Below are 25,951 nucleotides of genomic sequence, written 5' to 3'. Positions count from 1 at the left end.
GGTCCCTTCCTTTTTTGGTACACATTAATGATTTCCCATCACACTTTAGGGATTCTGAACCAATACAGTTTGCAGATGACACCAGTCTATTGACTGAAGGAAACGAAGAAGAAAATCTTACTGCATCTGCAAAAGACATTACAGAAGAAGTGACTGAATGGTTTACCAGAAACATACTAATAGTTAATCCCCAGAAAACAATACTCATGAATTTTCAACACAGATCATAATAAAAATGTGGCACAACCCATAATATGTACAGATAACCAAAACATTAGTGCTGTCAATGAAACTAAATTTCTTGGCATTCATATCCTGGAAAATCTTAAATGGAGCACTCATATCACATCCCTAAATTCAAAATTAGCAAAAATGAGCATGTAATAAGAATTCTTTGCAAGAATACTAGTGGTCTGTATACTTTGCTCATGTACATTCAGTACTGAAGTACGGACGATTTTCTGGAGAAATGTACACCAGGCCATAACAGTGTTCAGGAAACAAAAGACAATTATAAGAATAATGAAACAAGTGAGCAGCAGAAAACCATGCAAAACTTTCTTTAAAGATCTAAAGCTCTTACCCTTTCCCTGCATTTTTATACTGGAAGTAGTCGTGCATGTCAAAAATGTATGCTGAGAAAAGAAAACCTTTTTCCTCAAAACAAAAGTTTCCATGATTACAGTACCGGGTCAGACAGTGACATACATGTTCATCATTGTAACACTACATTATGCCAAAAAGGTGTATATCATGCAGGAACAAAACCATACAACACACTACCAAGACATATAAAATCTCTTCCTGAACTACAGAGCTTCAGCCTACCTTCTGAAAAACTACTACTATTCAATCTAACAGTATCTTATCCAAAGAAAAATGTAATTTGTATCTTTGATTGTAGAAATGACTTAAAAATAAACAGTATTTAAAAATGTAATTATTAACTGCATCCATCCAATTTGTTATAAAAATTTAAATAATGTATGTTTGATGTTTGAAAAGTCAATAAATAAAAAGGTTTTCTGTCCAATATCCTGTGTACAATATATGTACTGAAAAAGAGATTTATATGGACAAATAAATAAATAAATAAAAATATTACAGAAAATACCATTGGGCACAATTACCCTACTGGAAATTTTGAATACCACCTGAATTTGCTGCTGCTGCTTTTGATCAACCAAGGTCCAGAGCACAAATGCTAAGTCCTGTCTCATGATGCTGAGTACCTAAGGAGTGTTGGTGGTGGGGGCCTAGTGGCGTGGGAGGGTATACTGACAGTTTTGGGTCACAAATTATTGTCATTAACATTAGGCTCAAAGCAGCTGGGCACCTGGGTAAACATGGACTATTCCATGATCACCTTAGGTCATAAATTATGGTACCTAAAATGACAGTTATAGGCCATTAACTTGATACTAAATAGACAAAAGAAGAGCTCAAGTGAGTGGTTTGTTTAAACAAGGGTTATTAACCCTTCATCTACCACTGGGCCTCAGAGGCCTGTCAATGCTGCTTAATATCTTCTCTATTACTGACTATACATTTCACTTAAACAAAATTTTATGACTTTTCCTAATTTTGTCATGTTAATCATAATTCTGGAAAAAAATGATCATGAAAATTTACCTATGACTTTGTGTCAAAGTGTTGGTGCACTTTTCCTCCCATATGGCCCTCACAGCCCATACATTTATAAGCAGTTTTTCAACAACCAGATGTCTTTCTGTGCAGCATCTGTTATGTCACTTGCCATTGCTGACTCATGCATTATTCTTTCAGTGTTCAACATTTCTCCTTGTGATATGCACATGTTTATTTTGATGCATTGTTTCATAACAGTTGTCTGTGCTAAAAGCTGAAAATTGTATGGAGAAGAGGACTATCAGATGAGGAGGCAAGGGAATTGCTAGAGCAGTCTTCTGATTCTGGAAACATATCTAGTGAATGTGAATCTTTCAGTGATGATGATAATGAGGCAGATGTTGCAGAAAACTCAGAACCAAACAAAGATGATGATCATGAAGAATCCCTTTACAAAGCTGCATAAGAACAATTTAGTGATAATTCTGTTGAGTGTGACTTATTGTTTTCTTGTAATAGGAATGAAATATGGGCTACAGTTCCTCAAGCTGGAATTTCTGGTAGATGGAACAAAAAGGGTGTACTGAAAGAAAAGCAGAGACCTACAACATATTCGATTAGGAACTGTGATAATGAAGAATCTTGTTTTTGTCATTCTTCCCTGTACCGCATATTGACAAAGTGTGTATGTGAACCAAGAGGGAAGGTTGATTCGTTCAGGGGGATTGGGTGGATACAGATATGCATGAACTGAAAAAGTTTCTCAGTGTTCTGATCCTGACTGGAGTTTACAAGTCAATAAATAAATATATCAGTCAGCTTCAGAGTGCTGAGAATGGTCAACTACTGTTCAACGAAATTATGGCTCGCAACTGCTTACATGCTATTCTTAGGGTATTGCACTTTGTCAGTGCAGCAGCCCAACTTGAATATATGTCAAGTGACAAATTGGAATGAATCAGAGAAGATGTTGAGATATGGGAAATTACCATTAGGGATGCCTATATTCCAGGATAGTGCATGACTGTGGATAACAATTGGTCACATTTCGAGTTCAGTTTCCATTTTGACAATACATCCCACCAAAACCTGGTAGATATGGAATAAAGTTCTGGGCAATTTGTGACAGTGCAACAACCTATTGCTATAAGCTGAAAGTGTGTTTGGGGAAGGAGGAAGAAACCAGAGCCATGCAACCTGCAGACATTGTTATGAAACCCAGGTGACTGAACTTGGAAAGTCTGGAACTAAGACAACCTGTGATCTCTTTTTTATATCTCTCGATTTAGCTCATTATTTATTATCAAAAGATCTTACACTAGTCGGTACTATCCAAAAAGACAAAGGTGTACTGCCTGCCGATTTTACTACACCTGCAGGATGTGAAGTATACTTTACATTATTTGTTTTTCAACTAGATGTGATGACAGCCTCTTATGTTCCTAAGAAAAAAAACATTGTTACCATCCTTAGCTCTCTTCATGACCAACCAACGGTGATGTCATCACAAGTAAAGAAGCCTAAAGTTATAATGACATAAAGTGCCATAAAAGGTCAGCATTGGCGCTATGGACCAGAAAACACTATGCCACAATGTGAAAAGAAGAACAAGGCGCTGGTTTTGTTCGACATGATCAATATAGGTATAATGAATGCATACAATAAAAAAATGTGACATTAGACTTTCATCGTCAATCTGGGAAAGCAACTAGCAGGGGTAAAGAAGGCAATGAATTCATTAGTAGCCCCAGACCCAGGAATGGCAGTGGAACTACCAGCTAATAAAAGGAGAAGATGTGCGTATTATATAGAGAAAAAGATAGAAAAAGTCAAATTATGCGGTAAAAGTGTACCAAACCTGTATGCTTGTAACATTCTACTATTGTTTGTAGACCCTGCACAAGTTTGCTATAAGAATAAAAGTCATAAGTAAAAGTATAAAAACTGTATTTTTTAAAATATGAACTTTAAAGAAATAAGATTATTTTAAAAGTATTTATACCTCAAAAATCGTACACATCATAAGTAGTCAAAGTAGTGTCAATTTAAACAACATGGACCTGAGAGACCCAACTGGTCGGCAATGCTATACAGATTTTCTGGTCAGCAAAGGGTTAAATTAGAGTAGGGCAAGTGGTCAGTCTGTTTGTATAAGAGAACAATGGACCCTCCTGATGTCGAATCAGCTTTGCTCTACTACTCACATACAAGACATGTTCAGAAAGTATGTGTAATAGATTTTTATATTTTTTTTTTTTTTGGAAAAAATGTATTTGAAAAAAATACAGGAAATTGTTGACATAATTGTTGCATAGTTTCCCACACAATCGCCATCCCATCCAATGTATGTGGTGAGCTGTAGTATAAGCTTCTTCATATCCCCTTCTAAGAACTCTCCCATCAGCTCCTTCCTCCATCCTCCACGACAGAACTTCTTTCTGCACCTGCCCATCAGATGAAAATTTAGCTCCACTCATGTGTGCCTTCAGGGAGATTAAAAGATAGTAATCTGATGGCACAAATTTGGGGGAATAGGGGGTGACGCAAAACACCCCAACCAAATGAGTCCAAGAGTGCCTTGGTGCCTGAAGTTGTGTGAAGGCAGGTGTTGACGTACAACAACCGCATTACTCTTGTTAGCATTACCCTCCTTTTGTTCTGAATGCTCCTTTTGAGTTTTTTAGGGGCTCACATATTATTGTGCACCTACAGAGGCAAAAATTAGACAAAAATGATGCTTTTTTAGTCACAAAACACTGAGGCCATGATTTTTCTTTTTTTGCTCGAAATTGTGTTTTCGAAATTCTTAGCAGATCAGGAATTAGTGTGGTGCAACTGTGACAAAAGTACTTTTGTCTCAGGTGTGCAATGTGCCACCCACATTTCATCTCCAGTCACAATAGAGCACAGAAAATCCTCAACTTATAATTCAAGTCGCTCAAGAAACTCGCAGGCACTATTGATCAGATTTTTCTTCTTCTTCTGTCACAGTTTTCAGACCCATATTGTGCAGTTTCTGGTATTCCAGCATTTCTGTTAGTGTGTTTTATAAGAGAGTTCTGGAGAGTTGTGGAAACATTGTAGGAATTTCATCTACTGTCTGTTGGTGTTCGTGAACAGTTTCCTCAATTTTTTGCCCCAATTCATCAGTAAAAATGGAAGGTCTTCCTTTCATCTACATCTAATTGATTACTCTGCTGTTCACAATAAAGTGCCTGGCAGAGGGTTCAATGAACCGCCTTCAAGCTGTCTCTCTACCGTTCCACTCTCGAATGGCACGCAGGAAAAACGAGCACTTAATTTTTTCTGATTTCTCTTATTTTATCGTGATGATCATTTCTACCTATGTAGGTGGGTGCCAACAGAATGTTTTAGCAATTGGAGGAGAAAACTGGTGATTGAAATTTCATGAGAAGATCCCGTCGCAATGAAAAACGCCTTTGTTTTAATGACTGCCCTCCAATTCGCGTATCATGTTTGTGACACTATCTCTCCTTCTTTCTACTTTTTCGATGTCATCCGTCAGTCTCATCTGATGCGGATCCCACACCGCACAGCAATACTCCAGAATAAGACGGACAAGCATGGTGTAAGCAGTCTCTTTAGTAGACCTGTTGCACCTTCTAAGTGTTCTGCCAATGAATCACAGTCTTTGGTTTGCTAAACCTACAATATTGTCTATGAGATCGTTCCAATTTAGGTTATTTGTAAGTGCAATCCCAAAGTATTTAGTTGAATTTACAGCCTTCAGATTCCTGTGACTTATCCCATAATCGAAATTTAGCTGATTTCTTTTAGTACTCATGAGAATAACTTCACACTTTTCTTTATTCAGGGTCAACTGCCACTTTTCGCACCATACAGATATCTAAATCATTTTGCAAGTCGTTTTGATCATCTGATGACTTTAAAAGACGATAAATGACAGCATCATCCGCAAACAATCTAAGACGGCTGTTCAGACCATCTCCTATGTCGTTAATATAGATCAGGAACAATAGAGGTCCTATAACACTTCCTTGGGGAACGCCGGATATTACTTCTGTTTTACTCAATGACTTCCCATCTATTACTACGAACTGTGACCTTTCTGACAGGAAATCACGAATCGAGACGCTCAACTGAGGCGATACTCCGTAGGCATGCAGTTTGGTTAGAAGACGCTTGTGAGGAACGGAGTCGAAAGCCTTCTGGAAATCTAAAAATATGGAATCAATTTGACATCCTCTGTGGATAGCACTTATTACTTCAAGAGTATAAAGAGCTAGTTGTGTTTCACAAGAACAATATTTTCTGAATCCATGCTGACTATGTGTCAATAAATCGTATTCTTCGAGGTACTTCATGTTGTTCGAATACAGTACACGTTCCAAAACCCTACTGCAAATCAACGTTAGTGATATAGGCTTGTAATTCAGCGGATTACTCCTACTTCTCTTTGTGGGTGTGGGTGTGACTTGAGCAATTTTCCAGTCCTTAGATATTGATCTTTCTGTGAGCGAGTGGTTGTATATAATTGCTAAATATGGAGCTATTTTATCAGCATACTCTGAGAGGAACCTGACTGGTATACAATCCGGACCGGAGGCCTTGGCTTTCTTTATTAAGTGATATAAGCTGCTTTGTTACACCAAGGATATCTACTTCTATGTTTCTCATCTTGGCAGTTGTTCTTGATTGGAATTTAGGAATATTTACTTCGTCTTCTTTGGTAAAGGAGTTTAGGACAACCGTGTTTAATAACTCTGCTTTAGTGGCACTGTCATCAATGACTTCACTGTTGTTATCGCGCAGTAAAGGTATTGATTACTTCTTGCCACTGGTGTGCTTTATGTATCATCAGAATCTCTTGGGGTTTTCTGCCAGATTACCAGATTACGAGACAGAATTTCGTTGTGGAGATTATTAAAAGCATCTCGCATTGAAGTACGCACTATATTTCCATTCCTCTGTTCGTCTGAACATTTATTCTGCCTCCACTACATTTCCTACATCACTTAACCACGCTGGTTCTGTTCATAACACCTTCGCTGCAAACGCTTTCGATTCACGAAAAACTTCTGTGTGCGTTACTACTTCTGCGAGTAGGAATAGGATCCAGCACGTGCTAGCACCTGGCGAAATTTATTATTAACATCTTTCACGCAACTGGACACTACAACTTGAGTTTATGTACTTGCGATGCTCGCTATGGTCAGGGGATTCCTCTCCCCCCCCCCCCCCCCCGGTCCCCCCACCATTGTACAACTCAGTGTTGCCAAACCTCAAAAAATAAAAAAAACTTCAACCCATGGTCAAAGTACACTTACTTTCTGAACATGCCTCGTATGTTAGAACTGGCTATGTTCGTAACTAATAGATAGATATTTTGATTTCCTACAGAAAAAAAACACTAAATATACTAACGCCAAGTTTTGCCTTATTCGCATTCTCCCCACAGACCTATTCAGAACAGTAGCGTTTGCGATAGGAAAGCTGCCAACGGCACGGAAAACGAGACATGTCCATTTCGGCTAACGAGACCGGTGGTTTAGCTTAGTTATTCCTCCGCGTTTCCACTTCACAGTCACATCACCAACAGCTGAAGTGGATCAGGCAGACCGGTGGTCTAGCCACATACAATTATCACTGTATCTGCACAACACAGAACTGCAAAGAGACAGAGAGTCAGGGTCGAATGTGGCCAAGACACAAAGTTTTAACGTGTCGCAAATGTTTATTTCGGCCTCTGACAGAGAAATTCCATTCTTTAAGAAAAAAATGTCTGCGCGGGTGCGAGGATCTATGAGAGTCATGTCACGCCTATATTCTTGTGGGAGTGTTTGCATTCGAGATAACAGACGAACTGCCGTCCCGCGTACCGCCCAGTGGCGGTCAAAGGTCTCCCGCGAATGGAGTATTCCTTTTTGTCTTATCGTACTCGTTACAGTCGCTTTCGTTATCTGGTGAGCAGCTGGTTTGTGGCTCTCTGAACTCAGGGGCAGACTTGCAGTATTAGCACACCTGCCACCCAATACAGGACCGTAATTTCCTCTGCCTTGCCAAGAGAACATCTACGCCATGGCATCTCTGACAAAAGGTATGTCCTATACTATTGACAACTTACTTCTGGTGGTAACTGAATCTTATCTCGCGATTTTCCTTATGGCATAGCCTAGTACCAAATCGGCTAGAATCGCTGATACTCTAATGCAGTAAAAACACTTCCTTTTCCCACTGGACTTTGGCAGCTTAAACCGACAAGTTTCATCGACGCATTGTGTGCTAAATCGGTAGATGATGCGCCTCTCGATTTATCTGTTAAAAGCCGCATGACCGCACATGTAACAACGCAAACGAAGTACTTGAGATATTTTGATACGACAGCTACACCTGCCCTCCTTACGTAAGAAAATGACAAGTCCCCTACTCTCTAAGGGACATTTAGATCTCCGACTAAAAGAAAAAAACCTGAAGTAGAAAGAATTATGAAATGCAGACTAGTAGCATTTAAAGCGAGAAATCATTAACGGCCAGTAAAGCAACGATCAATTTCTTACAGAAAACAATCAATAAACTGTTGTAGAACGATCTGCATCAACCAACAACACCTTGAAACCTAATTGTCTGCTCTGGAAGACTACCACATTGAGCTGCTACCGCCGGAGAAAAGGATTTTAAAGTTATTGAATGTTTTTTGCACCAGTGATTAGTAATGTGCTTTGTATAGCTCCAGATTCAACAACATGTTCTGTCACTCCCCGGTTTCGAAATGTCTTTGACAGTTAGAATATTGCGATTATTACAGCTGAAACAGCAAACTTACACTCTTGGTAGCTGACATGTAATGCCTTTGCAGGCAGTCGGTAAAAGATTGGAAGACATCGAATCAAGATACCATCTTCCAGATTTGTTTGTGAACTGGTTACAGTCCACGTTTAACAGGATATTTTCCGACAAGATTCCATTACGAGGTGCCTTCTTGAATTCCTTGAGCAGGTAGTGCTTTCGACATAAATCGCCTACTTAATGTAACATTAAGGTATCGAGTAAATCATAATAACAGTTTTAGGAGATTCGTCAATTCGCTGAAACTCATACCTTCACGCAACAGAATAATTATCTGTACCTCACGACAGACTGTTAACAAAAAATATGGCATTAATGGTCTAATAAATGATGATGTACCCTATAACTGATGAGAAGAAAGCGGATGGCTGATGGAATTCGAAATGTGTGTTAACTGAATGTATTACTCGACGGAATAAGCTGGTATTCTATTTTTGAAAATAACTGGCATTTAGTTGAGCATATATTACCAAGCGATTCTGTTCGCGCCAACAAGTGAGGTCAATCTTCCTGAAGAAACACAAGTATGGTAAACATCCAAGTAAGTCGAGGTCAAAAGAAAAACTTGTAAATAACGCCAGTAAATGATTTATTATATGACAGACTGCAAATGGACTTTCTCTCAATTTTCAAAAATTACAGTTATTTAATTCCTGCAGAGCAAAGGGAAATAATGCCAGTGAAAAGTTGCTTAGGCAGTAAGTTCGCATTACTGAAAAAGTAAAATAGAACTTCTAAAGCAGTAAAAGTTTTACAGTTTTTATTATTCGTGTCATAACCAAGGTGGCAAACAAGTGATGAGTAAGTGGACGTACATTATCTGATTAAATGTATCCGGACATCCCTATATACACGAAATGGAGCCACTAGACGTCACGGGAGGCGGGGAGTATCGTGTTGCGAGCACAGAAGCAATAACAGCAAAATGGGTCGGTCAGGAGGGAACCTGGGCTAGTCACTGGATGTTATCAGAGCAAAAAATCTATCAGGGACATTTCAGCCTTTCCAAAGCTATTCACTTCAGCTGTTGGTGATGTGACTGTGAAGTGGAAACGCGGAGGAATAACCATGGCTAAACCAAGGTCAGGCAGATCTCATCTACAAACGGACATGGACCGTCGAGCAGTGCGGAGAGTGGCTGAAAAAAATCGTATGATATCAACAGAAGGAATCACTCGTGAGTTCCAAAGTGCTGGTTGCAGTCCAACCAGTACAATGACTGGGCATAGGGACCTGGGACTGCAATCGTCGAGCAGTTCATAAGGCACAGATTTCTGTAGTCAGTGCTAAGTAATGCTTGAGGTGGTGTGAAGAGAGACGCTACTGGACGGTGGATGAGTTCAAGAATGATTTGGAGTGATGAATTACGCTATACCCTGCAGTTAGATGGATGATTTGGGTTTTGTGAATGCCTGGAGAAAAATGGTTCAAATGGCTCTGAGCACTATGGGACTCAACTTCTGAGGTCATTAGTCCCCTAGAACGTAGAACTAGTTAAACCTAACTAACCTAAGGACATCACACATATCCATGCCCGAGGCAGGATTCGAACCTGTGACCGGAGCGGTCTCGTGGTTCCAGACTGCAGCACCTAGAATCACACGACTACTTCGGCTGGCTGCCTGGAGAACATTACCTGCTATCATGTGTCGTGCCAACAGTGAAGCATGGAGAAAGTAGTGTTGTGGTAGTGCGGTGTTTACCGCAGTTAAAAGTGTGGTCTCCTTATTGAAATTAAGCAAATGGTAAATGCGGGAGGATACGAACACGTTTTACAGCGTCATCATGACAATGCACTCTTCCACAAAACAGCATCTGCGAGCCAATGGTTTGTGGACAGTAACAGTGCTGAAATGGACTGGTCCGACGAGAGTCCCGACCTGAAGCCAAAACACCTTTGGGATGAGTTACAATGTCGACTTCACTCCAGATCCCAGCATTCCAAATGACTGCCTACTCTGGTTTAGTTTCTTGAAGAAGAATGAACTGGCATTCCTCTAAAGGTATTTTGACATCCCACGGAAAGTGTGCCCAGTAGAGTTTAAGCCGTCATAGAGCCGAAGATTGTTTTAACACCGCTTATAAACGTCTGCTGCTACTGTCGAAGATCCCCGACAGCTCGCCTTCAGCTGCGAAGCGAAAACCGTAACAGCTGAGACAACGCTGAAGCTTTGCCATACAGGCGTTTCAAAATCGCGTTGACGTTATTGGTTGAGGTAGACCCGCAAAGCAGCCGCACCCAGCCCACTGCAATGTCGGGGATCAACTTACATCGACTCAGCCATAGGCGTCTGGATACTTTAGATCAGTCAGTGTCTTTTGCCTGTTTCCATTTGCTGTGCGGTCTTCTGGAGCGATGCAGGCCTTAGACTGAAATTCATTATCACACCAAATCGGATGATGAAAAATATTATATAAAATGCTCCAACAATCATTTACTAGGTATATAAACAACAGTGTCAGGATACAAAGCGACTAACGTAATCTGTTAAGTACAAGTGTTTTTGGAACCATTGGCGATAAAGAAAAAAAGAGTTTCGACAATTACGGATAAGAACGATTTGTTTGCTCTGTGGTCAATATTAGTATTTTTGTTATCTAACGAACTGCCATAGCAAGTTCGGCTTTCCAGAGCATCAATATCGCGCTCAGTCAGTCGCAGCAAATCCACCGTTCTCTATTCTTTCTCTTCTTCGTGATGCTTTTAATTTTGGCAACAGACGAATGTATCCTAATGTCGTCTACATCTATATCATACTCCGCAAGCCACCTAATGGTGTGTCGCGGAGGGTACTTTTTGAACCACTAACTGAGCCCTCCAACCCTGTTCCACTCACGAATAGCGCATGGGAAGAGTGATTGTCGGTAAGCCTCTGCATTGGCTCTAGTTTCTCGAATTTTCTTCTCACGGTCATTACGCGAGACGTATGCAGGGGGAAGTAATGTGTTGTCCGACTCTTCCCAGAAAGTTCTCTCGAAATTTCAATAGGAATCCCTCTGTAATGCACAACGCCTCTCTTGTAACATCTGCAGTAGAGTATGTTGAGCATCTCCGTAATGCTCTCGTACCAACTACACGGTCTCATGACGAAACGCGGCGCTCTCGGTTGAATCTTTTCCATCTCTCCTATCAGTTCTATATGATAATGATCCCAGATAGATGAACAGTACTCAAGAATGTGTCGAACAAGCGCCTTATATTCCACTTCCTTCGTGGATGAGTTACATTTCCTTAAGATTCTTTCTATGAATCTTGAGTCTGGCATCTGCTTTTCCCACTATTTGTTTTATGTGGTCATTTCACTTAAGCTCCGGATAGTTACTTCTAAATATTTTACGGCAGATACTGTTTCCAGCGGTTTAACTGTTATCTCCATCGTCCTTTGATTTTCCGAGGATTCAGAGTCTCCACTGGAGCATTCTTTATTAAGCAGTCTATTATAATCACATACACAATTATCTTTTCTACTGTCGCTTGTCTTTAGTGTCTTCCTGTTCTTATTCACCCATTTAATACCTCATCATTCCATATTTTTCCTTTCCAGTGCGCTCGTTGAACTAGGTGAATTCATATTCGAAGATCTCCTTTTTTTCTAATAAACTCCTTATATTAGTACATTTAATCTTCTACTAGTTTTCAAGATCATCTCTCTTTAAAAGAACACACTCTTCACTAAATCGACGTACTACTTTCATAGTACCTACGAGCACTTGTTTAGAGGTTTGTTTTGCCTACTGGAAAATCGTTGATGTAATTGCAGTCCGACTGGAAAATTGGCGGTCACGGAGAGTGACTCTCATTAAGGAGGAGGCCAGAAATCCCTGGGACCGAGATCAGATGGTTGTGGAGTGTAAGACGCTACTTTAAAATTGTTATGGAGATGCTCCTAACTCATGAGTGCCTCATAAGCAGTTGTGTTGTCTCCATGAAAAAAATCACGAGCAGCTTGCTACAGCGCCTTGTCAGGTTACTCCGTATGAAACGCCACAACCTTTTTCACAGCTGTTTGTTCGATTTGCCAAAAGTGTTCTCGCTTTATCATTGCTCTCACAATTCTCAGATTAGTCTTCATTTTCTTCACTGGAAATTTCCATGACCCCCTCCCCGCCCTTATAACATTGATCTTCATGCCTTGTTCATTGCTGTTCCTGAAGTTGTTCAAACTGCTGCCAATTTTTCTTTCATTTTCTGCTATTTTAAATAGAACTATGTGCTTTTTTTTTTTTTTAGAATACTTGGGAGCACTTCATAATCAAATGAGGTGACTGAAGTCATGAGATAGCAATATACATATATACAGATAATGGTAGTATCGCATGTATGAGGTATAAAAGGGCAGTGTATTGGCGAAGCTGACATTTGTGCCGCCCTGTATTAGCCGAGCACAGTCTGGCATTAGCTGCCGCAGCGGTCGCACGCTCCTCAAGTTTGCTCCGTGAACGTTCAGTGTTTACGCCAGTGTTTTCGTGTTTTGTGCTCGTTTATTGACGTTTTGCACGTGAATTAAGCGTTATCAATTGAGCATTAGGTCTTCTTTCGTGTCATCTTTCTACGAAGTGCCGTTGGGATTTCGGCGTTGTCCGAGATTTCTTCGCTGCAGAACACCATGGCAAACTCCGTGAGAAAAAATACCGTGATTTTCACCTTCGACAAGTACACCCGTCGAGTACAGCCCTCTGCACTTGAAATACACGACTGGATTACCGAGGTAATTGGCCTTCATTCTGAATCTGTTCATACCATGCAGCTGGACTCTGATGAATACTGCATTTTTCTAAAGTTTAACGATTCCGCGAGTGTAGACCGCTTTCTGGCAAAATTTGGTTATGAAACGGAATTTATACACCGTGATGGTACTAAAAGTACTGTCAAACTCCGGAATTCCGAGTCTGTAATTAGGAATGTTAGGGTTTTGAATATTCCCATAGAAGTAGACAATTCGAAAATTAAAGATGTCCTTTCAAAGTATGGGGTTGTCAGGCAAATAGTCAACGAAAGGTGGGCTTCGCATTTCAAGCTGCAGTGCTTTAACGGCATTTGCTCCGTTGAGATGGAAGTGAAAGCAAACATTCCCTCCCACATCTTTGTTGACGGGCACAAGGAGCATGTTGTGTACTCAGGGCAAACCCCTACATGTCATGTATGTAACGAGTCTGGTCACCTCCGTCAGGACTGCCCTCGCCGTGTATTTGTGCTAACAAATAACCTTACGCAACGCCGGAAATTGACACTCAACGATTTGTTGCCAGCCAGTAATACAACAGAGCCGGCGGCGGTCGTGGATCCTGTTACAACCTCTGAAAATGTTGCACTTAATGTTAATGACTTTCCGTCTTTAAAACCTGCATTAACTGCTGAAATTCCGTCCCGTGACAGCGAGATTCCCACAAAAAAGCGTCCTCTAGAGGACACTGAAAGAAATGTTGATGAGGACTCTTCCTGTGAAACACCCGTTGCCAGGAGGCCGAAGCCCAGTCCTGAAGATCTGTTGGAAGTGGAAAAAGGAGATGGAATGAAGGTCGATGTGGCTCCCACTTCCGCACAAGGACTTTCACCGCCACGAACAGATAGTGAAACAGCGGGTAGTGATTTTTCACGGAAATGTGACCCTGAGCCTGAGGTCACGGCTGAAATAACCGCATCAAGTGCACAACCCATACAGTGCGAACCGTACGAAGAAGTACCAGGTAAAGAACCTGCTGACTCCGAAGCGCAACGCCGCGCCGAAGGAGCAAATACACAAGCATCACCGCCTCGCCAGCAAAACAACACAACAGACACCACGCCGGAACCAAACATTGACTCGCAAGCCACGGCCGTTGCCCCATTCAGCCACCGCCGGCGGCTGCGACAGACACCGGGTCTTGCTGTCACGCGTCATCAAGCGAAAGTCACACCAGAGAAGAAAGACATCAAGAAAAAGAATATTAAATATGAAGTCATCAGGGCCAACACTGACGAGGAGAAAGAGAATGGCCACAGTGACTTATAGCAATGCATTGTCAGGATTTCAGGATACTTTTCTTCTCAAGCTATTTGTTTAAAAGCAGTGAAAATTTTTCTAGGCAGTTAGTACATGTAATGGGCACACAGCTTGTAAAGATCGTGCCTTGTAGGGAAGCACGTTTGCTGCTATAATCATACCGAACCTCATCCCAAATAGCTTCTTCCGGTATGTCTGTGCTGCAAGCTTATAGCATTACTACTATTAACATTAATAAAATACAGTCACCCTTGAAATTGGCAGCACTAAAAGAATTCTTGTACCAGTCCGGAACAGATATCGCGTTGCTACAAGAAGTTGCGATAACGGAATTTCGGATCCCAGGCTTTTTTGAAATTGTTAATGTTTCTACGGAAGCCAATATCGGTACAGCCATTCTTATAAGGGAAGGCATTCCGGTGACTGAAATCGAACGACTAGAATCAGGAAGAGCCATAGGCATAAAAATTTTCGATGTGACAGTGATTAACCTTTACGCCCCATCAGGAACTTCCCACAAATTGGATCGTGCGAAGTTTTTTCAAGATGAACTGATTTATTTATTGAGGAAAAATCCGTGTTCTCTAATACTAGGTGGAGATTTTAACTGTGTTTTAAACCAGAAAGATCAACAACCCAACTTCAACTACTCGCCACAGTTAAAAAAGATAGTAAGTGATCTACACCTTAAGGATGTGTGGGAACTTCAGCACCCGACGTCAGTCGGGTTCACGTATATAACCAGCCACTCCCGCAGCAGACTAGATAGAATTTACGTGTCACCAAATTTGCAAAATTATTTATTAAACGTTGAGACTATTCCAGTGTATTTTAGCGATCACAGTACACTTTTAACTTGCTTTAATCTATGTGTACAGCCAACCCGTCGATTCAGAGGCCAATGGAACTTAAATATCTCTGTTTTAACTGACGAAGAACTGGAACAGGAAATAAGGTTTGCGTGGACTATGTGCCTCCGCACAGTAGACAAGTACCCAACAGTCATTGACTGGTGGACAAGGAGGGCTAAACCAAGGCTGCGGAAAGTTGTCGTGCAGTATAGTGCAGCGAGGCACAGGGAGTTGAGGAATACAATGGAGTTTTATTATAAAGTTTTAAGAGACTTATATCAACAGGCCCATGATGACGTAATTCGTCTAAATGATATCAAAAAAATAAAAGCCAAGTTATTAAGCATTAAACGGCAACAGATGGAGGGACTCAAAATTAAATCGAAAGCCACATCAGTCGTAGCAGATGAAACAGCTTCTCTGTATCACTTGGTGCGGCATGCTAAAAACAGACGTCAAACTTTAATTGATGAAGTCCAGACGCATACTGGTACGAGACTCACATGCCAGAAACAAATACTGGACGAAGTCCACAGGTACTATGAAACCTTATATGCCCCTATCACAGTGGAAGATGCAGCTCTCGAGGACTTTCTCACTATTTTAGGTCCACAATTGTCGGGAACAGGCAACGCTGACATCCTGTCACCTATTACTAAAGATGAAGTGCATGAGGCAGTGCGTAACTCACCTCTCAACAAATCTCCGGGACTTGATGGCCTCCCTGTGGAGTTTTATGCCCGCTACTGGTCTATAATTGGGGACAAGATCACTTCCATGGCAAATGAGGTCCTGAACGGAAAACCGGTCCCTGCAGAGTTTAAGGAAAGTAAAATAGTACTGATTCCTAAGAGTAAAGGCAAAACCAACTTAAACAATTTTCGGCCTCTTTCGCTACTAAATTCTGATTACAAAATAATTTCGCGTATTATCAACAAAAGACTCTCTGCCTTTTCCAACAAAATATTGAGTCATCACCAATCTTGCTCTCCGACCAGAACGATATTCGAAAGTCTATCTGCATACAGAGACGTCATTGCAATTACCTCAGTGACAAGTATAAAATGTGCTTTAATCTTTATAGATTTCAACAAAGCTTTTGACCGCGTTAGTCATAGATACCTCTTTGCGACGCTGTCAAGAATGGCTTTCCACCCCCAGATTGTGAACATGCTAAGGAATATTGCAACAGGTGTAAATGCGAAAATAGCAATCAATGGCCAAACATCTAAACCCATACAGATAAGGCAAGGGGTTCCGCAGGGCAGTCCCTTATCAATGTTTTTATTTTCAGTATCTTTAGAGCCCTTCCTCCGCACTGTCCACGCAAGATTAACAGGCATAACATTGAGTGGTGAGAAAACTGTCATACGAGCTTATGCTGATGACGTGGGCGTTGTAATAAGGAATAAGGAGGAGACAGTTACACTGGAAAGAGAAATCCAAAGATATTGTCTAGCGTCGGGAGCGACAGCAAATGAAAACAAAAGTCAAATATTGAATCTACGGGGCCTAGATCACCTTCGACTGGCATGGGCAAAACAAGACAACAAACATAAAACTTTGGGAATCACCTTAATGGCATGTCCGATGCGGATGGCTGCTTTTAACTGGGCGGAAACTAGGAGGAAAGTTCATGGTGCTGTAATGGAGAACATCCATCGAACTATGGACCTGGTGCAAAAAGTCAGATTCATCAACTCCTGCGTTTTGTCTAAAGCGTATTTCACTGCGCAGGTATTTCCAATCCCTAAACTAGTAGCGAAAGGGATCATGTCCACTGTTACCAATTATTTATGGCGAGGAGACATATTCAGGGTTGGTGCGACTACGGTTATACTGGATGTCAGAAACGGGGGCCTCGGTTTGGTGGATATTCGCAATAAAGCGTCTGCTCTGTTCCTCAAACGGACTTTCCATATACTCAGAGAACTTCCACAATGTATAACCGCAAAGCTCTTTGAGGCTGTGACACCCCATAGCCTGCAAGCACCGATTGATGTGCGAAGGATTAATGCCCGTCTGCAGTATGTGAGGAACTTTTTCCTCGAAGCAAGTTATCTTAGTGACGAAATCAGAAGCAACACACGTATCACAGCGCGCGACATCATACTTGAAAGGAAGTTAAATGAGGGTAGAAACAAAATTGAAACGAAATTCCCAAATTGTGACTGGAAAGCTGTATGGCGGAACATCAACTATGCCGGGCTATCTACAGACGCTATTTCCGCATGGTACAAAACAGTTAATAATGTCATCAGCACCAACGAGAGACTATATGGGATCGGTTTAAACCAGACACACCTTTGTGGAAAATGCAATCTGGTGGATACACTCAGCCACAGATTCACCTGTGGTAGCAATGTGCATAACTGGAATTGGATCAGGCAACAAATCGCCTTTCTCACCAGATCCTCTACGCAATATATAACGCCGTCGCTCCTCCTGAGACCGGACATGACATTCTTTCCGAAATTAAAAACCAACGCCATTAGCTGGTTACTGGGAAAATATGTTAGTTATGTCATCCACACACTTGGGTCGGACAACGAGATAGAATTCCGCGTTTACATGAAGTGTGAATATGCAAAAATCAGCACGTATCGCAACCACAAGAAGCACTATGGCAACATGCTGAAGATCATTTTTGAAAGAATGGGTGTTGGTTAAATATGTGAAACCACTACAACACCTTGAACGAGAACGAACAGAAGAAAAATAAAAGTCACTTGGTTCCTTATTATTATTTACTTTAACCTTGCTTCCGGAACTTTTTTTTGTGTGTTATTGTATGTGTTTAATTGGATTGTATTTAAACTGGTTCATAGTCAAGAAAACTGGTATTAAATATGCTATTATTTTTTATTCAATGGACAGTTTACAAATTAAACAGTGAATTCAACTTTGTAGACAAACCCACTGGTTGGGTGACAATAGTTTGCACCTTAGAATAATCTCAGTTATCTTGAGCAAAGTTTATACTGTAACCCACTTTTAAAGTTTGTTTTACCATTATTACTGTATTAGACATATTTAGCATATAAATAGTTTAAAACTGGTTCTTTTTTTAATGTTGAAAATGGTTTAATCATTAATTGTACTGTTGAATACTTGAAATGTATGTTTTAGTAAAATAAAAAAAGATGTATAGAGAAAAAAAAGCGGTCTAGGGCGCTGCAGTCATGGGCTGTGCGGCTGGTCCCGGCGGAGGTTCGAGTCGTCCGTCGGGCATGTGTGTGTGTTTGTCCTTAGGATAATTTAGGTTATGAAGTGTGTAAGCTCAGGGACTGATGACCTTAAGCATTTTTTTTGTCATTTGTGCGCAGATGATTCATACGAATAACTTTCAGACACGACTATGGCTGCATGACTCCATGACGGGAATTAACAGACTTTGAATTTGCAGCTGGATGCATGGGACATTCCACTTCGAATATCGTTAGGGAATTCAATGTTCCGAGATCCACAGTGTTCTGAGTCTACCGAGAATACCAAATGTCGGGCATTACCTCTCACCATCGACAACACAGTGGTCGACGGACTCCCCTTAACGGTATCCATTAGGGGAGCGCGGCGAAATGTGGCGTTAATGGGCTACGGCAGCAAACGACCAACGCTTGCGGCACCTCTCCCATGCTCGTGACCATATTGGTTGGACCCTAGACGACTGGAAAACCGTGGCCTGATCAAATGGGTCCCAATAACAGTTGGTCAGAGCGGATGGTAGGGTTCAAGTGTGGCACAGACCCCACGAAGTTGGGGACAATTTGCAACCTTTTATGGATTTCATGACATGGTCACCCACTGAATATTTATGGAACATAATCGAGGGGTCACTTCGTGCACAAAATCTAGCACCAACAACACTTTCCCAGTTACGGACGGCTATAGAGGCATCATGGCTCAATATTTCTACAGGAAATTTCCAACGACTTGTTGAGACCATGCCATGCCGAGTTGCTGCACTACGGCAGGTGAAACGACGTGCGGCTCGATATTAGGAGGTATCCTATTAGTTTTTTCACCTCAGTTAAATGCTATCACAACTGCACAGGAGACTATTTGATCACTAATGAGATTTGCACAGGTGGTGCTCGTGGTCAATTAAAACAGCTCCACCAGCAGGCTTGGCTAACATCTGCATTTATTTTCAAGCATGCAATTCTAGTGGTGTCTCCATATTTTTGTCTAACTCCTGTAGCTTACTACTCTTTAATAACAGGTTGACATTTCCCATCTGTTGGACGACTCAGAATCTACAGTGGCATTTGCCCAAATACCATGTGACATTGTGAAGTGGTCAAAAAATAGTGAAGGGCTCTGGTGATCACAACTTAATGCTTTTACTTCTCCTCCACTTGCCGGCCAATTATAGGTAATCAAATTTATTGTGCCGCCAGTATTAGAACTGACTTCTTCAAAGTCTATTGCCACCACTCCAGTGTGAGTTGCTGGCCTCGGATAGGGACAGAGTCAGAAGCCTAATGTCAATTGTGCTTGTGAGATCTTTTGAGCTCATGGCATATATGGCTGTGTGCTAGTCACTGCAGACTAACATGTACAGCGATGAAGTGTGTTTAGAAGCACTAACTTTTCTTTTTGTATTTGACATGTCACATTTCTGAGCTTCAAATTTCCTTCCTTTCAGAAGGAACGATTCAATCCAATTTTTCGCAATTTGGTACAGCAACTGGACGTGCTATGGACTCAAGCAGTTTGAAGTCCCCTGCAGAAAAATTGATCCATGCTGCGTTTATAGCCCTTTAAAACTGCAAAAATGTTGCCAGTGCAGGATTTCAGGCACAAAGTGACCTCTCAATTACGTCCCATAAATGTTCGTCGAGATGCATGTCAGGCGATATGGTGGGCCAAATCAATCACTCAAACTGTCCAGATCGCTCTTCAAATCAATTGCGAAAAACTGTGACCAGGTGAGATGGCGCATTGTCATCCATAAAAATTCCATCGTTATTTGGGAACATGTCCATAATGGCTGCAGATGATCTCCAAACAGCTGAATAAAATAAACCATCAATGAACCAGAGGACGCAGTTCATTCCACGTAAAAACCACCTAAATCATTATGCAGCCACCACCAACTTGCACAGTGCCTTGTTGACAAATTAGGTTCGTGGCTTTGTGACACATGCACCACACTCGAACTCACCATAAGCTCTTATCAACTGAAATTGGGACTCATCTGACCAGACCACGGTTTTCCATTCGTCTAGGGTTCAACCAGTATGGCCACAAGCCCAGAAGAGGCTGTGTGTCATGCTGTTCTGAAAGCACTCGTGTCAGTCATCTGCTGCCATAACTCGCTAACGCCACATTTCAGCACACTTTCGTAACAGAAATGTCTGTCGTACGTTCCACACCGATTCCTGGGTTTATTTGGTGCAGTGTTCCTTGTCTGTTACCACTGACAGCTCTACACAAACGCCACTGCTCTCGATCGTTAAGTGAAGGCTGTCGGCCACTGCATTGGCGGTGGTGAGAGGTAATGCCTGAAATTAGTTTTTTTGCACACTCAAGACGCTGTGGACCTCGAAATGTTGAATTCCCTAACTATTTCCGAAATGGAATGTCCCTTGCATCTAGATCCATCTACCATTTCGCATTCAGTCTGTTAATTCCCATAGTGCGACCACTGTTCATTTCCATAGTGCGACCATAATCACGTCAGAAACCTTCTCACATAAATCTCGTGAGTACAGCTGACAGCTCCACCAATGCTCTGCCCTTTTATACCTCGTGTACACGATACCACCGCCATCTGTATATGTGTATATCGTAATGCCATGACTTTTGTCTTCTCAGTGTATTTTGGAGCTACTAGACTTGAGGACAATATTATGCAAATGGAAGAGGACGTAGATGAAGATGAAATGGGAGATATGATACTGCGTGAAGAGTTTGACAGAGCACTGAAAGACCTGTGTTGCAAAAAAGCTCCGGGAGTAGACAACATTCCATTAGAACTACTGACAGCCTTGGGAGAGCCAGTCACGACAAAACTCTACCATCTGGTGAGCAAGATGTACGAAACAGGCAAAATACCCTCAGACTTCAAGAAGAATATAATAATTCCAATCCCAAATAAAGCAGGTGTTGACAGATGTGAAAATTACCGAACTATCAGTTTAATAAGCTGCAAAATACTAACACGAATTCTTTGCAGACGAATGGAAAAACTAGTAGAAGCCGACCTTGGCGAAGATCAGTTTGGATTCCGCAGAAATGTTGGAACACGTGAGGCAATACTGCCCCTACGACTTATCTTAGAAGCTAGATTAAGGAAAGACAAACCTACGTTCCTAGCGTTTGTAGACTTAGAGAAAGCTTTTGACAATGTTGACTGGAATACTCTCAAATTCTGAAGGTGGCAGGGGTAAAATACAGGGAGCGAAAAGCTATTTACAATTTGTACAGAAACCAGATGGCAGTTATAAGAGTCGAGGGACATCAAAGGGAAGCAGTGGTTGGGAAGGGAGTGAGACAGGGTTGTAGCCTCTCCCCGATGTTGTTCAATCTGTATATTGAGCAAGCAGTATAAAGGAAACAAAAGAAAAATTCGGAATAGGTATTAAAATCCATGGAGAAGAAATAAAAACTTTGAGGTTCGCCGATGACATTGTAATTCTCTCAGAGACAGCAAAGGACTTGGAAGAGCAGTTGAATGGAATGGATAGTGTCTTGAAAGGAGGATATAAGATGAACATCAACAAAAGCAAAACAAGGATAATGGAATGTAGTCGAATTAAGTCGGGTGATGCTGAGGGTATTAGATTAGGAAATGAGACGCTTAAAGTAGTCAAGGAGTTTTGCTACTTGGGGAGCAAAATAACTGATGATGGTCGAAGTAGAGAGGATATAAAATGTAGACTGGCAATGGCAAGGAAAGCGTTTCTGAAGAAGAGAAATTTGTTAACATCGAGTATAGATTTGTCAGGAAGTCGTTTCTGAGAGTATTTGTATGGAGTGTAGCCATGTATGGAAATGAAACATGGACGATAAATAGTTTGGACAAGAAGAGAATAGAAGCTTTCGAAATGTGGTGCTACAGAAGAATGCTGAAGATTAGATGGGTAGATCACATAACTAATGAGGAGGTATTGAATAGAATTGGGGATAAGAGGAGTTTGTGGCACAACTTGACCAGAAGAAGGGATCGGTTGGTAGGACATGTCCTGAGGCATCAAGGGATCACCAATTTAGTATTGGAGGGCAGCGTGGATGGTAAAAATCGTAGAGGGAGACCAAAAAAAAAATGGCTCTGAGCACTATGGGACTTAACATCTATGGTCATCAGTCCCCTAGAACTTAGAACTACTTAAACCTAACTAACCTAAGGACAGCACACAAACACCCAGTCATCACGAGGCAGAGAAAATCCCTGACCCCGCCAGGAATCGAACCCGGGAACCATGGCGCGGGAAGTGAGAACGCTACCGCATGACCACGAGCTGCGGACAGGGAGACCAAGAGATGAATACACTAAACAGATACAGAAGGATGTAGGTTGTAGTAGGTACTGGGAGATGAAGAAGCTTGCACAGGATAGAGTAGCATGGAGAGCTGCATCAAACCAGTCTCAGGACTGAAGACCACAACAACAACAACAGAATTCGAATCTACATCTACATTTATACTCCGCGAGCCACCCAATGGTGTGTGGCGGAGAGCACTTTAAGTGTCACTGTTCCAGTCGCATATGGTTCGCGGGAAGAACGACTGCCGGAAAGCCTCCGTGCGCGCTCGAATCTCTCTAATTTTACATTCGTGATCTCCTCGGGAGGTATAAGTATGGGGAAGCAATATATTCGTTACCTAATCCAGAAACGCACCCTCTCGAAACTTGGACAGCAAGCTACACCGCGATGCAGAGTGCCTCTCTTGCAGAACCTGCCACTTGAGTTTGCTAAACATCTCCGTAACACTATCACACTTACCAAATAACCCTGCGACGAAACGCGCCGCTCTTCTTTGGATCTTCTCTATCTCCTCTATCAACACGACCAGTTATGGATCCCACACTGTTGAGCAATATTCAAGTATAGATCGAACGAGTGCTTTGTAAGCCACCTCCCTTGTTGATGGACTACATTTTCTAAGGATTCTCCCAATTAATCTCTCTCTCTTTTTTTAAAAAATCGTTCCGTACGCATACTCCCAGATGTTTTACAGAAGTAACTGCTACCAGTGTTTGTTCCGCTATCATATAATCATACAATAAAGGATCCTTCTTTCTATGTATTCGCAATACATTACATTTGTCTACGTTAAGGGTCAGTTGCCACTCCCTGCACCAAGTGCCTATCCGCTGCAGATCTTCCTGCATTTTGCTGCAATTTTCTAATGCTGCAACTTCTCTGTATAATACAGCAGCACCCGCGAAAAGCCGCATGGAACTTCCGACACTATCTACTAGGTCATTTATATTTATTGTGTAAAGCAATGGCCCCATAACACTCCCCTGTGGCACGCCAGAGGTTACTTTAACGTCTCTAGACGTCTCTCCATTGAGAACAACATGCTGTGTTCTGTTTGCTAAAAACTCTTCAATCCACCCACACAGCTGGTCTGATATTCCGTAGGCTCTTACTTTGATTATCAGGCGACAGTGTGGAACTGTATCGAACGCCTTCTGGAAGTCAAGGAAAATGGCATCTACCTGGGAGCCTGTATCTCATAATTTCTGGGTCTCATGAACAAATAAAGCGAGTTGGATCTCACACGATAGCTGTTTCTGGAATCCATGTTGATTCCTACAGAGTAGATTCTGGATTTCCAGAAATGACATGCCAGCCGCGGTGGTCTAGTGGTTCTAGGCGCTCAGTCCGGAACCGTGGGACTGCTACGGTCCCAGGTTCGAATCCTACCTCGGGCATGGATGTGTGTCATGTCCTTAGGTTAGTTAGGTTTAATTAGTTCTAAGTTCTAGGCGACTGATGACCTCAGAAGTTAAGTTGCATAGTGCTCAGAGCCATTTGAACCATTTTGAACCAGAAATGACATGATACGCGAGCAAAAAACATGTTCTAAATTTCTGCAACAGATCGATGTCTGAGATATAGGCCTATAGTTTTGCGCATCTGCTCGACGACCCTACTTGAAAACTGGAACTATCTGTGCTCTTGTCCAATCATTTGGAACCTTCCGTTCCTCTGGAGACTTGCGGTTCAAAATGGTTCAAATGGCTCTGAGCACTATGGGACTTAACTGCTGTGGTCATCAGTCCCCTAGAACTACTTAAACCTAACTAACCTAAGGACATCACAAACATCCATGCCCGAGGTAGGATTCGAACCTGCGACTGTAGCGGTCACGCGGTTCCAGACTGTAGCGCCTAGAGACTTGCGGTACACGGCTGTTAGAAGGGGGGCAAGTTCTTTTGCGTACTCTGTGTAGAATCGAATTGGTATCCTATCAGGTCCAGTGGACTTTCCACTGTTGAGTGATTTCAGTTGCAGCTTCAGTGGGCAAACTAGTCATGCTCGTATGCTGGGTGCTTCCATAACCAATGTAACTGAAGCATTTGGTGTTTGAAGTGCCATGAAAAAGACAGCTAGCCAAGTTACTGCTGAACTGAATGTCGCACTCATGAACCCTGTCAGGACCAAAACAAGATGAATGGAACTTCATAAGCAGAGAACTGCAGGGTCGGTCGGAACTCCAAAACCACACACCAATGATGCAAATGCCTGTAACAAGAAAACAAGGTGCCTAAGCTATAAAACATGCACTATGGAGCAATGGAAGAAAGTCATTTGGTCGGATGTATCTTGTTGCACGCTATTTCCAACTTCTGGCTGAGTTTAGGCCTACATTCCAGGACTAAAACGTGGCGGGGGTTCAGTCACTATTTGGGCAGCCACAATGTGGTGTTCCATGGGCCCCATGGGTACTCTACAAGGTCGCATCTCTGCAAAAAATTATGTGAGCAATCCGGCTAATCAGGTCTATTCCATGGTACAGTATTGTTTCCCAGTGGTGACGCTCTGTTCCAAGACGACAGGGACCTGTTCACACAGCTTACATCGTCAAGGAACTGTTCTGTGGGCACAAGCATGAATTGTCACATCTCTCCATTGAAAAACATGCAACAGCTGTGATTATCCATTCAGAGACGACTGGAAGCTATTTTGAATTTCGACGGTTTTCCTACACCGTATAGGGGCATCGTAATATGTTGTGATTTCCTTTTCCATATTTTTGTCCACCCCCTGTATGTGATGGCACTAAGTTTCACCAGCCACCTTCTCTCACATCGTCATCATCAGCATGTACGCGACATTATTCTTTACACAAGCTAAAAAATTCACTTTCACTAAAACAGACTTGAAGACTGTTGGCAGAATTTCAACATGCAGTGAACCACACATAAGAACAATAAAGTCCAAATTTTCTCATGGATCCAAATCAACTGACGACAAATAATAATAGTTTTATCCATCCTCTTTCCTTTTTTGAGTTTATAATAACATTCAGTCCAGCTGGTACACCAGCACTGAACAGAGAAATTTTTCTGTGAAATGGTCATTCGTAGACAACTGGCAATCCAAAGGATCCCATAAATATTCATACAAGCTCAATTTACGTTTCTATCTAAATCACTCCATAATCTGTAGTTTTCTTTTCGTTAAATCGTATGCTATAAACTATATGTAATCAAGGAAAACTTTTTGTTGTGCATAACAC

At 41.7% G+C, this 25,951-nt stretch overlaps 1 protein-coding gene across 1 annotated transcript in view; it reads left to right on the top strand.

Annotated features, from left to right (window-relative positions):
- The first annotated feature begins 7,497 nt into the window (after positions 1-7,497).
- The window catches only part of LOC126187569 (3-ketoacyl-CoA thiolase, mitochondrial-like), a 55,826-nt gene continuing 37,372 nt past the window's right edge, over positions 7,498-25,951 (top strand). Inside the window, exon 1 of the mRNA XM_049928729.1 lies at positions 7,498-7,666. Within this exon, the coding sequence (XP_049784686.1) occupies positions 7,648-7,666 (19 nt within the window). The 5' untranslated portion in view covers positions 7,498-7,647. The remainder of the gene's footprint in view (positions 7,667-25,951) is intronic.

This window comes from Schistocerca cancellata, chromosome 5, assembly GCF_023864275.1.
Source record: "Schistocerca cancellata isolate TAMUIC-IGC-003103 chromosome 5, iqSchCanc2.1, whole genome shotgun sequence".
NCBI classification, from domain to species: Eukaryota; Metazoa; Arthropoda; class Insecta; order Orthoptera; family Acrididae; genus Schistocerca; species Schistocerca cancellata.
This window is presented reverse-complemented; position numbering and strand designations above follow the sequence as displayed.